Raw genomic sequence first — 14,557 nt, 5'->3', positions numbered from 1 at the left:
AAAGGAGAAAAAAAAGACACATATGTTCTCCCTCTTCCCTCACCACATTATGACAGTAAAGCCTTGTCTCAGCAGCTAAAAAGCTAAAAGCTTTGCTTGGGATAGATCAGAAGAAAGATTGCTGCTGTGTTCAGTATTAGGATATTTATGTTTCTGACATAAGTTGGGTGGCAATGCTGCTCTGTTAATAAAGAAACTTAGAGGTGTCTGAAGATCAGAACTGTTTCAGGTATGTGGTAAATCATCAAATGTGTCCTTCATTTTGTTTCATATATAGGGTGATGTGCCTTGAGTAGGACTTATAGCTATCCTTTAAACATGGAGATGAAAATAAATTAACATCTGTTTCTTGCACTATATTGTCTGACTTATATTGTTCTGAATAAGGTATGGTGTCAGGTGAGCTATATCTGAGTGCAGATGAACAAGAGAATAGCTACTTAGAAGTTTTTACAGCTCTTGGTAATCTGAGCAGCTGCACTGGTTTTCTTATTGCTTGCACTTTGCTTGAAAAATGCAGAGTCATTTAGAAATGTATATATTGACATTTCCTGCAGGGGAGAAGTTTGTAGGCATTTCTTAGCTGTGTCAGCACTGCTTTGTTGGCAGGCATATGGTATCTATTCATGTACTAGCATATACGTTAAACTGCAGATTGCAAGCAGTCTTAGAAATAAATAAAAAAAAATAGTGAGCTTTTAGGGCAAACTTTCAAGGATTTGGGTTACATGTTTATGTTCCATGTAAACCTGTTAAAAAGGTGTAAATTTCTGCTTTGCATTTTATGCTGTCTTAGCACCACACTAAAGAAGTAGACTATTACTACCGTGTATGCAGAATGAGTGTATGGCTTTCTTATTTGCAATTGTTGGGTTTTTTTTTTCCTTTTGATGAATACTGCTAAGCCAACCTTCATTCTTCTTTGACTTGAACTCAGGAAAGTTGACAATTCAACACTGTAGCTGTGCTTCAAAATAAAACAGCAGTAATTTGCAGATGCCGATAGAAAACTTTTGTTTCTATTTACAAAACCTTTCAGAAATGAAAAGTAGTTTGTGGTATGTAAATGAGTCACATTGTTGTAAATGAATCAGACCTATTAATGTGAGAGTGCCGTGGTGAAACAGGACATACTTTCTGAAGGTTTGTTTTACATTACTTTATATTGCACTGTTAAGACCGGTACCTTTAATGAATATAGTTTATATATGTGTGATATCTAGAAGGAAAACATTGTTTTTTGAGTGCAGCATAGTTATGCTTAGCAATGGAATGAATTATACATTTATGTAACTACACAGTCTTACTTCAAGGCTTAGAAATTTTTTTGAATCTACTATTTCTGCTTGGTCTCCTCTTTGTACCTTTGCTGAAAGAAACCACTCTGTATTTGCAGAAAAATGTTATGGTAGGGTACCACAGAGAGTTCACTGGTTTTCATAATTGTTCCCCCATTGTTTTTTCTTTTAAATGTAAGTAACAGTCTTGTAACTATATCTGAAAGCAAAAAATGAGTCTGAACTCCTGAAACCTAGTTTTACTAGCTTTTTTTTTTACACATACTGAAAACCGGGAAAGCAGCCACAGGCAGAACTTGGTTCTAAAATAATACATAGATAGTATCTTTGTTAATTATGTGAGCTGACTAGAAAACAGTGCGTGATCTTGCTCTGTCTTTCTCTAACAGCTGTTAAAACTTTACAGTGCTAAGAAGTGTAAAAAGAAATAGCATCAAAGATGGTAGCTAGTTGAGCAGGGAGATTTCTAAGAACGTAACTTAATATTTTTGTCCAGAGCATTGCACGTTGCTGCTTTAAAATGTCATACATTGACTTTTATAACTTCAAAAACATAAGCTCTCAAAGTAAAACTCGTGATAACAATTAGTTCCAAGGAGCAGATTCTCAGAGTTGTGGAGTTTTCTTTTGGCTGGTCATTTGATTTCAGGGTTAGGGGAAGACGTATACGCAACTTAATCCAGTACTTGAATTCCTTCAGCATTTGGGAACATGTTTCAGTGTTTTTTTGTGCATTCAGAGATACCTATTAAATTTACTGCTCCTATACCATGTCCTTAGAAGCAGTCTGCTTAATTATCGTTGTAAAGCTGAGTTGTAAATCAGATAGGGTGATTTGGATTTGAGGAGATCTGCCACCAATATTAAAAAAAGGAGTGAAGCTCTTCAGAGTTATCAGCCAGTGCAGCTTGTGCTATTTGGTTGGGCTGGCCTGCTCTTAAACTAGCAGAGCCATGGATTTCTCAGTACACTCAAACCCTTTTCATGGTTATCCTTAAAACTTCTTGGAATGCTTTCCTCATGGCAATGGGTAGTTGTGTCTGTGTTTCCGCTTTGCTTTCTTGTTGTCCCACCTGACCCCATGTCCCACCTGCCTTTTTCTTCCATTATTATTTCTTCCTTTTTTTCTCTAGGAGGAGCAGCTGAAATGGATTTCTTCCTTCTGTTGCCTTTCCTTCCACTAGATTTCACTTGCATATCCTTCCTACCTTACCAAAAGGCATCCATCTTTCTCAGTCTATTCCCAACCTTTCCACTGCAATAATCAGTATAGAATGCCTTCCTGTTTCCCTTCTTCCAACTTCCTTCACTGAATTTCCTTCACAACTGCTAATTTCTTGGTAAGTACACTAGGTGAGGAGTTAATTTGCTCCCCTATTTTATAGGGGTCAGCCTTCCAGGTGACTGCTCACCTATTGTCTTCAGGTTAATAAGTAAATATGAGATTCTGGGTTGCAGTCAGACATTGATGAAGATACAGAGTAGCAGCCAAGTACTTGTCTGATGAAGTCCCATGTAATGTTATCTGTTAGAAATGTAAATGGGATTTGTGGGAGTTTTGAGGTTTTTCTTTTCTTGGAGTAATAATATTTGCACATTCTGAACATCACAGAAGAACTCTACATATACCTGTTAACAGAATCTCCTCTTATGTAGAATAAGAAGTGCATTCCTTGTCTTGGAACCTAAGTAGTGAATCAGGCTGACACTCTCCACAGAAAACTGACAGTCTGACCAAGCCAGAGTTAGTTTTGCTTACCCAGGATGCTCAAGCATGCTAAATTCTGATGGTAATAGTGCAGATACACTAAGTTAGGAAAATTTTTAAACCATTATATTTTTTAACTTCCTTCCCAGACACCCCACACCAATTTTCAGAGAAGCTAATACATGTCATCAGAGGTCATAAACTAATACAATGGTAACACGTTACACAGTAACTTAGGATTTGTGCTATTGCACAGAGCTCTATGTTATTAAAAAGGATTTTTTTTTTCTACAGTAAGAGTTTTAACCTTAGCAAATGTTTTCAGGTGCAGCCAGTTGCAACATGTCTGTCTCATATCATCTTTGATAATTCATATTTATGTTCAGAAAGTGTGTAATAAGTTGGTGAAAAGCAATGCATGTACACAAGTCTTTGCAAGTCTGAGTCCTTTTCTCATTGCTTTGTGTTTTTAGGTGCACATTATTAAGTCTGTTGCAGAGAGAACTGAGAAGGAAGGAGGGAAGCTAATGCTATAAAAGCCCAGCACAGTGGAAAGGATAATGGGCTTACATTAATTTTTTCTTCTGTAACTACTCTAAATTTTCTCTGAACTTCTATTTGAAGAACTTCAGCATTATTTTACTGAGTTTGAGATACATTAGGGACATTTTATTGTTTGGATTCTCATGATAACATAACTCTTCTTATTTTGATTCTGATTTTTAAGCTAACCAGCAACAATTAAAAAAAATAAATTAAATTAAAAAAAAAATAGAATGCAGTGCACTGTTCACAGTATTGACATTCCATGAAAACTTTGTAAAAAAAATAAATTGAAATCCTATATACAAATAAGCATAGAGAACTCTACTATCTGGACAGGTGCATTTTCTCTTAGTTTACTATCTGATTTTTTGTTCCTCAAACATACCTTTAAAAAGTAGGTATATAAATTTATTGTCTTAAAAAAATCTGTAGATTACCTTTTACTGCAAAGGTCTGTATGTCAGTGCTACTGCAGGACTCACTCTACATTTATCTATATCCTAAACTTCAGTGGGATGATATGCAGGCTTCAGAGCACTTTCTTTGCTCCTTCATATTTTTCATTACTCTTTTTCTTATTTTAGGATTTCTTTAAAAAGCCTTGATTGGCTTATATCTAGTTTAAGGTTTAAACTTTATTTACTGTAAACATGAGATAGAGGGAGGGGAGTGGAAGTTGGTTTTATTTTTCTTGAATTTATTCTTTCTTTGCATTTCCTAATATGAAGAGTTTCAAATTTAAAAATGGCTTCTGTTCACCCACACAGGGGGATGGTGATTTCTCTCCTTATACAGAGAGTAAAATTGGTAGGACATTTGGGATCCACACCTGCTGAGAAAAGAGCTGGAGTACAAGTTGCTGTGTTTTTCAGAAATAGTGATGGAGTGATTTGGTTTGGTTTTCCCTTTTTTTTCCTTTGGATTATTAATTTAGACACTTTTGGGGGGATGTGACTGCGTATCAACTGAGCTATTCTTAGAACTTTAAAAGAAAAAAGAGGGTTTTTTTCAGCAAAATAAGGTACTGAAAGAATTTAGAGTATGATATTTAGAATAATTTATATAGGTTGTTGACACAATATCAAAAATGTATACAGATATTTTAAGCTATAGTACTGCTCGGGGAAAATACGTGGAAATAAATAACAGTGCTGTGCAAAGAGTTCATAAAGAATTGTGACAGAGAAAGTGATTGGTGCAATATTTACTTATATAAAGTACACCATTATTTTATCTTTTTCTTTAATGACATGTTTTTGAGCATGCCAGTTTTACAGTCCCGTCTTGAACAGAGAAATTAAGATATTTTCAGAGCATTAATACTTTCCTTCCTCTTCTGTGTTCACAGGATTTGTACTGATTCACTGGGTTTGTAGTTTAAAAAATATTTTTGGCCACTGCAGCTGAGCCTTTATTTTCATATGAATAAATAACAGGCAGCTGCAGAAACTTGGCATGTTTTGCCCATTTTCTGTATTGATAGTCTGCTGCTGAATTAATATTGTGTTTAGTGTAGTATTTGATAACTGGATATTGTGTTCTGGGTTTCCACTTAGGTAAGTGCTTAAAGCAGCAAATTGTCTTAGGCATACCTACTAATTCTTTCATCCCCTCTGACTACATCAAAGGCAACGTGAAGCACCATTTGAAGGCAACCTAATAAGTCAAGAAGTGATGTTAAAGCGTCAGGAAGAAGAAATGATACAACTGCAAGCTAGAATGGCTCTCAGGCAGTCCCGACCAAACCTCTACCCGGGAGATGCGATTAGGTCCTCAACGCTTGATATCAACAGAGATCCACTAAGAGAAATAGCCCTGGAAACAGCCATGACACACAGAAAACTGAGGGTAATGCTCTGATCTCAGGTGAACTCTGACTTTTGTTGAAACAGTGTCTTGACTGAAGCTCTTAAAATGTGGGATTTGTAAACTGAGTCCTGTAATAAACAGTCATCAGTAGATTAAAATACTAGGTGTTTGATGTTGCCCTGATAGGATAGACCTGTGTTCACAGGTTAAAGTTTTGAGGCTTTGTGGCATTAGTGGCTACATAGCCTAAAGCTGTATCAGGAGATACTAAAATAAGACAGGAAGTCTTGACTAAAGATTGCAATGATTAAACAGTAATAACATCCTAACAGAGGTTAGTTGTAGTTTTCTGCTATATTCTGTGCTGTTTTCAACCACTTTGATTTGCATTTATTCCTCTTAATGGAATGTAGATGTGTCCCACCAGCAACAAAGGTGATTAAATGAACAAGTTGAGAAGGTAAAGAAAGGCAGAGTGGACTCAATTGGCCCTTGGGTTCACCCTGAATCACTGCACAAACTCTCCTTTCCTTTCTGAGCTGTCTTGGTGTGTGGATGAAATATAAGATTACGGAGAAAGGAGACAGAGGTATGATGTTTAGAAGAAATGATGGCTTCATGCCCTCTGCTGCTGCTTTCAGTGACTTGGAATTATTTATTATTATTTTCTTAAGGATGGGAAAATTTGAAATAAGACTCAGGTGACTATTTGCCATCCTAATCAGGCTAGTGTCCCTGATCTGTCTCCAGTCCATAGCACTCTGACCGGTTTTGTTCACGTAGGCTGTAGCTAACCAGATTTGGTCCTCCTTGTACCTTAAGAGGTTTATGTGCAGCTGTTTTACGTGTAGTACACAGTAGGTAATAGACAGTACCCAATGAAGATTTTTCCCTCAAAAGGTGAATCTTGGACTGTATTTTTAATGTGGTATTGAAGTTAGTATTGTGCATAGGACTTCCTTCAGCAGTTTGGACAAGTAACCTATCATTTACAGGGTAAATGAGTAAAATGTTTATTTGCCTACAGCCAGATAGAAATTGGACAGGTTCTCTATTTGAATCCAGCAGATAGAGTTAGGCTGAAACATTTCAGTCTTCAGGAGGTGAGACACTGTGTCACAGACAGGGACTTGTCAAGGCAGAATTGCTGCTAATAGTAATAGTAATGTTAGGCAGGTGCTTACTGAGATAAGCCCAGATGGTCCTAATATGCAACCCACACCCAGTGGAAGACAAGTAGTATTACAGTGTTGGCTTTTTGCCCAGCAAAGGAAGGAAAATATGCAGAGTAATAATGTCACTGATCCTGTAGCTTGCCAGTAGTATCTGGCACACGTGCTGGCAAAATCAGATTCTTTAGAGTTAACCAGCTCACGGCAGGATTTTGGAACAACATATTTGGCCTGTGGTTCCTCTTTGGCATCTACAGGGCAGGAGTTAACTGTGCCTCAGTCTGTTGTTCTGGCAACACAGTGTTCATTCATGCTCTTGTGATTTGCAGAATTTCTTTGGCCCTGAGTTTGTGAAAATGACGATTGAGCCTTTCATCTCTTTGGACCTGCCGAAGTCTATCTTGGTGAGAAAGGGGCTATTCAGCAATCAATGGTAGGGGAGGTATTGTTAAACCAACAATTGTACTTTTATCACAAATATGAACATTGGATTATTTTATTTCACAAATGCAGACTAAGAAAGGGAAGAATGACGACACTAGGCGAAAAGTAAATGTGATGCTTCTAAGTGGGCAGAAGCTGGAGCTGACCTGTGATACGAAAACAATATGTAAAGATGTCTTTGATATGGTTGTTGCCCATATTGGCTTGGTAGAGCATCATTTGTTTGGATTGGCTACTTTAAGAGGTAAGAATAATGACTTGATGTAGTTGCCAGGTACAGAATAAGAACTATTAGCTACATGATGTTGAGAAAACATGAACAGAGACTGCCTGGCATCTACAAAGTGTTATACTTTGAGTTGTGCTCTCTTACACTGAGGCCAAATATATTCCTTGATGAAGAACAACTGCACAACAAAACTCTACATTTGAGTATTGGCAGCTCATCTTGGGCAGCCTGATTGCCAAGTTTTCTTCCCTGCTGTTTATTGCCTTTATCTGAGTATTACCACTCAGAGGACCTGAAAGGGCCCTAGGCAATGTTGCAGCCACTTAGGACTCTATGATTCTGTGATACTTAAGAGGGAGTATAGAGGGAGTTGCCTCAAGAAAAAAGAATTTGCTTCTGAGCTGTTAATTTTTCATTATTGGACCAGACCAGTCATTGGACTTTTTCATTGGGCAGAACATCACTGTGGCAGAACTAACATGTTCAGACCCAGATTTCCTGTCAGCATATCTCATAAGGTGTTTCAGAGTTGTAGCACTCAGAATATTGGCACAAGAGTTTACTCTATCTATGACAACCTCCCGATGTTCTGGGCAATTTAGAGAGCCTTGAAAACATTTTGCAGGAAAGCAATGGATTATGGATTTCTTATGGGATAAGAAATTTGAAGTTTTAAAGAAACCTTAGCTCCTATTTTGTAGCTACCACAGAAGGTAACTTTTTTCTTTTTCACTGATATCTTCAGAATAACTAAAGAATTACTTCTTTTTCCCTTATTCGATGTTCCCTTTAATAGCTACTGTACTTCTAAGCCATTGTTAGTCAACAGAAAGCCTTGCTGTTCAAATTTCAAAATTTTAAGTCTGGTCTTGATCCACCAGTCAGAGAAAATACATGATTTTAATAGTTTTACCCATGTGCTTCCCTTTAACATTCATGGCAGACAATGAATTTTTCTTCGTTGATCCTGACATAAAGCTCAGTAAAGTAGCTCCAGAAGGATGGAAAGAAGAACTGAAGAAAAAGAACAAGCCCCCTGTCAACTTCACTCTGTTTTTTCGCATAAAGTTTTTTGTGGATGATGTCAGTCTTATACAGTGAGTGTATAATTTTTTTTTTTATCCCTTAAGCCCTAAATTTATAGACAGAGATGGATATTAGTAAAATGCTGGAAATTTGCTGTAACAGGAAATGTAGCAGAGATGATGTGGGGGTTTTTTGTGGTTTTCCTTTTGTTTACCTGTTCTAGGCATACACTGACCTGTCACCAGTATTATCTGCAGTTGCGGAAGGACATCCTGGAAGACAGGATGCACTGTGATGATGAGACAGCCTTATTATTAGCATCCTTAGCTCTTCAAGCTGAGTACGGAGATTACCAGGCTGAGGTACACCATCATTTTCACCTTTGAGAAACCATGTTCTTGACGCTTAATTAAAGAATGGACACCCATGCTTCACAGCTCTGCCCCAGACTGGAAGCTCAACTAACATGTCATTGGCAATTTTTGCTGTGGGCGAGATCTGGATATTGAACCCATCTTTCAGTAGATGTAGAGTCAGGCTTGAACAGGAAGAAACTCTATGTGAAATTAAGCTCTGGGTCAGGGCCGAGATTCAGATTTTCTCCCTTTACTGAGTTGTAATGTAAGATTCTTTGTAAAATTAATATTTTCATTTGCATTTATTTTTACCTTCTACATTCCACACCCCCCGCCCCCCACTCTGCCCTGGTGAGGCCTCGTCTGGACTACTGTGTGCAGTTCTGGGCTCCTCAGCTCAAGAGGGACAGAATTTCTGGAGAGAGCCCAGCACAGACCCACCAAGATGACCGGGGGACTGGAGCATTTTTCATACGAGGAAAGGCTGCAGGAACTGGAGCTGTTTAGTCTAGAAAAGAGGAGACTGGGGAGATCTTATTAACATTTACAAATATCTAAATGGTGGGCATCAGGAGGTTGGGGCATCCCTTTTTTCTGCTGTAGCTAGCAACAGGACAAGGGGTAATGAGATGAAGCTGGAACAGAAGAAGTTCCACTTAAATATAAGAAAAAACTATTTCAATGTGAGAGTGAGGGAGCAGTGGCACAGGCTGTCCAGAGGGGTTGTGGAGTCTCCTTCCTTGGAGGTCTTCAAAACCTGCCTGGACATGTTCCTATGCGACCTGATCTAGGTGAACCTGCTTCTGCAGGGGAGTTGGACTAGATGATCTCTAAAGGTCCCTTCCAACCCTACTATTCTGTGATTCTGTGATTTTTTTCATATTTGTGCTCATGGAGTAGTATATGGAGATGCCATCACAAAAATGTTTCATGTTTTAGGTGCATGGCATGTCATATTTCAGACTAGAACACTATGTCCCGGCTAGAGTGATGGAGAAACTAGATCTGTCCTACATCAAGGAAGAGCTGCCAAAACTGCATAGCACTTATGTGGGTGCATCTGAAAAAGAGACAGAATTAGAGTTTTTGAAGGTAAGTGGGCAACAGTTTGCTTCCTTAATCTGTGACTTGGGAAATTCCTTGTGGGAATATGGGTGTATGCACTTCAAGCAAAAGCACAGAAAACCAGCTTAGGTTCTGAGTGGAAAGACACTGAAAAGATCCTTACAAAAGGTACATCATTATACGAGAACAGACGGGAGCAAAGTCCTTTCACTTTTTTTTCCAATTGGTCTTCCCACTTTAGCTCTAACCTAGTTAAAAGCAACTACTGATCTTTGTGTTTACTCTAAAGGAAACTATGATTATGAGGCAACACACCTGCATTCCCTGCATTATTTTTTTTTTCTGTTGAGGGAAAAAAAAATTTTTGAAAAATTTTCTTACCAGTAGTGCTGTTTATGGTGCCTGGTATGAAGCAAGCCAGAAGCATTACCAGGCAAACTGCCTTGTGGAGGTGTTACGTTAGATGACAAGAAAACTACAGTCACAGATATATTTGATTTGTTCTAAGAGGACCCATTCAGAAGTGTAATAATGGTTTTTGTTGCTGTTGCTCATGAGATAGTGATGAGATCCTGCCTGATGATTCATACAATGACTGCAAACAATTTCAGAGGATGATGGTTTGCTGTTTAGACACTAGTTGACCATTACACTGTAATTCCACAGTCACACTGTAATTCTGCAGTCTGAGAAGATGACAGAAGAGGCACTCAGCTGACTTTGCACCTTGTAAGGCTTCTGTGGCAAAATGTTCTTGTAACTTAAGCACAGAGAATAATAGTAGAGGACTAGATCCTTGCTAAATCTAGTCCAACTGGGATTGGGGAGGGGAGAGCAGTTAAGATTCCCTCTTTTGATTCATTACATCAATTGCTTATACCAGTGCGGAAGACACAGCAGGAACAAATGACTGGGAATGCAAAGTGGGCAAAACTTTTGGAAAAAAAGATACATCTTTTGGCAATTACGATGCCTTAATATGATCACAGAATTGCATTGTTAATCAAATTTTGCATTGAAGAAATGTATCAATAACAAGTGCATCTGACAAGCTACAGTTTGTTGCCAACAACTGGTTTGGGCAAGTTTGATTTTTTTCACAAGTGTTCTTGATTCATGCATTCTTTGTTTGATTTTAATGAATGCCAGGTTTGCTGCAGAGTTTGTTAGGTCTAGAGACATTACCAAGACTTACAACCCTCTAGAGCAGTTGATGCGTCTGTGTTGTAGCATCTGTAAAACTGTGTAAGTGGAATCATCAGGAGGAGAGGAATCTTTTTTTCTAAAATCCATATGTGTGTATATACATATATATACATGTATTAAGCATTTATGTAGAGACGTAATATTTATGTAATGGTATAAAACACTTGTAAATGCTTTAACTTCATATTCTTAGAGTTTCATTGCATTGATCTGTACAGTTGTGTCAGAGGCTCACAGAATATGGGGTTCATCTTCATCATGTGTTGCCTGAGAAGAAATCCCAAACAGGGATCCTTCTAGGAGTGTGCTCCAAAGGAGTTGTTGTTTTTGAAGTTCACAATGGTGCCCGAACACCTGTACTACGCTTCCCATGGAGAGAGACAAAGAAGATATCCTTTAGCGTAAGTTTGTCTCTTTTCCTCTATCTGTATGTACGTGTCTGTAATCGTACTTCCAGATACCAGTTTTGTGTGTTGCTGTTTTACAGTATAATCTGACTATATTTTGTATGACTGAGCGTTGTTGTATTATGGGATTGAAATAGGAGCTTTAATGTTTTAAAGCTTCTTGGGGTTTTTATTAGCTTGCAATTCTATGCTCATGAGGTTCCAACCTCAGAAGAGAGTTTAACAACTTTGTTTTGAAAAATTTGTGTTTATGTGAAATGTGGCTTCCCTACCTGCTGTGGAAAGACAAATGTCGATCAAGGGCTATTCTTAGCATGAGGAGCTCTGCCCATTTACTACATTTGTGGGCAATCTGTTGGGTAGTGAAATAGCTACCAGTATAACAATCACACATTAGAGGACTGGCTACTGGCAAACCTCAGTACTCAGTGTAACTAGGAGATGTACCTATTTTGCTTTTGAGTTGTTATATTTCCAAGAGAAGTTAACCAATAATGGATATCAGAGGCTGACACTTGATCTGGACAATACCAGCAAACTTTAGTGGGTACACCATAATCTTGATGGTCATGTCTAAATTTTTAATGACATATTGAGCTTCAAGTGCTTACCTTTATACAGGTTTGTTTTGAAAACAGTACTTCTGTCTGAAAACTAACTGAAAAGCTACAGCTTGTTCCATTTGTGATTATGACTTTAATTAGAATTGGTAAATTAAGTTTATCTTTTGAGTAAATTCTAAACTGCAAGACCTGGAACATTAACTGGTGGAATTTCATAATTAGATAGGCATCTAGTCTTTTTTGTCTTGATTGGCAGCACCACTTGTAACTTCCTCAGAGACCCTTCAGAACACCCTGTAGTGCAAAATGTAATACTGCTGGTCATCAATAGTTAGTAACAGAGATGGATTCAAGAACAATAATGTACTATCTCAGCCCAGAAGAACCTTTAAAGAGCTACTTTGCAAATCCAAATTATTTTCAGCCCCTATTTTAACAGACATCTCTCTTGTCAGTGCATTTTGCTTCAGGAAAGTGTAAATGCTGTAACTGTGCACAAGCAAATACAAAATTCTTTGTAAGATAAAAGAAACCATTATCTTCAACTTTTTTCTTTCTCCTTTGAGTAGAAGAAGAAAATAACTTTGCAGAACACATCTGATGGTATCAAGCATGCATTTCAAACTGACAGTAGCAAGACTTGCCAGTACCTTTTGCATCTCTGTTCTTCCCAGCATAAGTTCCAACTACAGATGAGAACCAGACAGAGCAACCAAGACACTCAGGAAATTGGTAAGGACTGTGATGCTCTGTTCGTTTTCAATAGCAAATTTCTTTTTTTTTTTTCTTTTTTTGCGAAGAGAAAAATTGAACTTGAGCTTCAGTAATTCTTGCATATGTGTAGCTCTACGTTTGGAGGGTTTACACTAGAAAGAGAATCTACTAGTTAAGTTAGTTCGGGTTTTGGTTTAGGGGAGAAAAAAAAAGACTGCAAATCACACAGCTGGCACAGAGCAGCTCCTCTAAAATAAAAGGAATCTAAAAATATGTCACTAATAGTACTTTCCGGTTTTGGCTTTTGTCAGAAAGAACTTGAAGATACTTCAATAATAGGATTTTTACATTTTACTTATATGAAATGAAATAGTTTAATAAAGTAAAATTACAGAAAAAATGATGTGATCTTACGAGGTCAAATACAGTAGGGACCATTTAATGATGCTGCATCCATAAGCTGTGAGTTTAACTGTCTTTATTCTGCTTAATGTTTGGTGGACCTAGTAAGGAACAACACTAATGATAGTTGTGTTCAGAATTGCCATCTATTTTGTGTATGTAGTAATAGAAAATGTTGAGGCATTCTTTTAGATTTTAAATATTAATTGGAGAGTGCAATCATGAAAAAAAGCACACTCCCTATACTGATTTCTTCATTTGGAGCAGGCCTCCAGAACAGCCTGGAAAGCTGTTTTGGACAATCTACCTGCTCATTCTTTCTTTGTTCCTTGTTTTTGTCTATCTGCATTCCAGGTGCAGTTAACCTATACTCCCACCAGCATAGCCGAAATTCAGAGGTCTCAAATTTCATCGATCATTAGTAATCAGAAGCAAATAAATCAGTATTATGGCTAACTCCATTACACTTCGTTACTAAAAACAATTTGAAAAAGAAATTTGCTTTTATAATAACTGTACTGATCTAAATTATTATCTGTGTTTCTCTTTTTGGCACATATATATATGCATATAGAATAGAGTTACTAGAATAAAATTTTTATGAAGAGAAAGTATTGTAATACAGATAAGAGAAAATAATGATGATGCACTTTAGGCAAACAGCATATTAATTATAAGTACTGTTTTTGTTAGAATAGTGAAGTCTCAGGCAGTATTTGGGAAGCAATATTATTCTTAGCCTGCAGAAGTATCAAGTTGGTGGCTTTTTTTCCAGAGTCCTTAAAATGTCAGTTAAAATTGGTGGTTGGAAGCAAAACAGTAAAGAAAAGGACAAATGACAGTATTAAGCTAAGGCTAATCATCACAGGAAGCATACATTTTGAAGGTTTCTTGCTTAAGAGCTGCTTCTGGGTTGAAAGGGTGTTGAACACAAGCGTGTGCCTGTACTGCTTGCAGCGTTCATGAGGTGGAATAGCTAACTTCGGAAGACTGATATGCTTTGGAAGATTCTTTAGAAATTCAGTGTTACAGTGTCTTACAAGATTCACTTTCATTCCAGCCAATGACTTGAGGAAATATTTTGAGACAAGGGAGAAGGCCTGGCATGCCTAATGACAGTTAGCAAATTTTCATGGAACATACTAACAGAGGATGGAGACATAAATGAACACATTATAGCCCCTGTGGTGGACTGTTGTCCCACAAATCAGGGTTTTATACTCAGTGTGCAATAAGCCAGTCTACACACAGGATCAAGATAGCAATTTATTTCGTGTGTGTGCAAAGATGGGTTCTAGATGGTAATTCCACAAAGATAGCACCTCATAGGAAAGAACTTTCCTGTATTTATTTTGTATTCGATTAGCAAAATCTCACCTAAGTGTATACTCCTTGATTAGTAGTTACCATTCCTTAGTAACCATACTATTGGTTAGCTAAATTAGCCTTAGATGAGGTGCTGAGGGACATACTTTAGTTAGTGGTAGGCTTGGCAGTGTTAGGTTAGTGGTTGGACTCAGTGATCTGAAAGGTCTTTTCCAACTGAAACAATTCTATGAGGCTGGAGGTTCCCTCCTTATCAGTGTCTGGTTCCTTTTCAAGGATACAAAGT

At 37.6% G+C, this 14,557-nt stretch overlaps 1 protein-coding gene across 6 annotated transcripts in view; it reads left to right on the top strand.

Moving 5' to 3' along the window:
• The window catches only part of PTPN13 (protein tyrosine phosphatase non-receptor type 13), a 133,423-nt gene that overhangs the window by 81,987 nt on the left and 36,879 nt on the right, over positions 1–14,557 (top strand). For all 6 annotated transcript variants that reach the window (XM_061992965.1, XM_061992969.1, XM_061992967.1 and 3 more), the window contains 8 exons: positions 5,181–5,400; positions 6,863–6,937; positions 7,047–7,221; positions 8,150–8,303; positions 8,456–8,594; positions 9,528–9,680; positions 11,078–11,260; positions 12,399–12,561. In XM_061992965.1, the coding sequence (XP_061848949.1) occupies positions 5,181–5,400; positions 6,863–6,937; positions 7,047–7,221; positions 8,150–8,303; positions 8,456–8,594; positions 9,528–9,680; positions 11,078–11,260; positions 12,399–12,561 (1,262 nt within the window). The remainder of the gene's footprint in view (positions 1–5,180; positions 5,401–6,862; positions 6,938–7,046; positions 7,222–8,149; positions 8,304–8,455; positions 8,595–9,527; positions 9,681–11,077; positions 11,261–12,398; positions 12,562–14,557) is intronic.

Source organism: Colius striatus, chromosome 3, assembly GCF_028858725.1.
Source record: "Colius striatus isolate bColStr4 chromosome 3, bColStr4.1.hap1, whole genome shotgun sequence".
In the NCBI taxonomy this organism is placed as follows: domain Eukaryota; kingdom Metazoa; phylum Chordata; class Aves; order Coliiformes; family Coliidae; genus Colius; species Colius striatus.
This window is presented reverse-complemented; position numbering and strand designations above follow the sequence as displayed.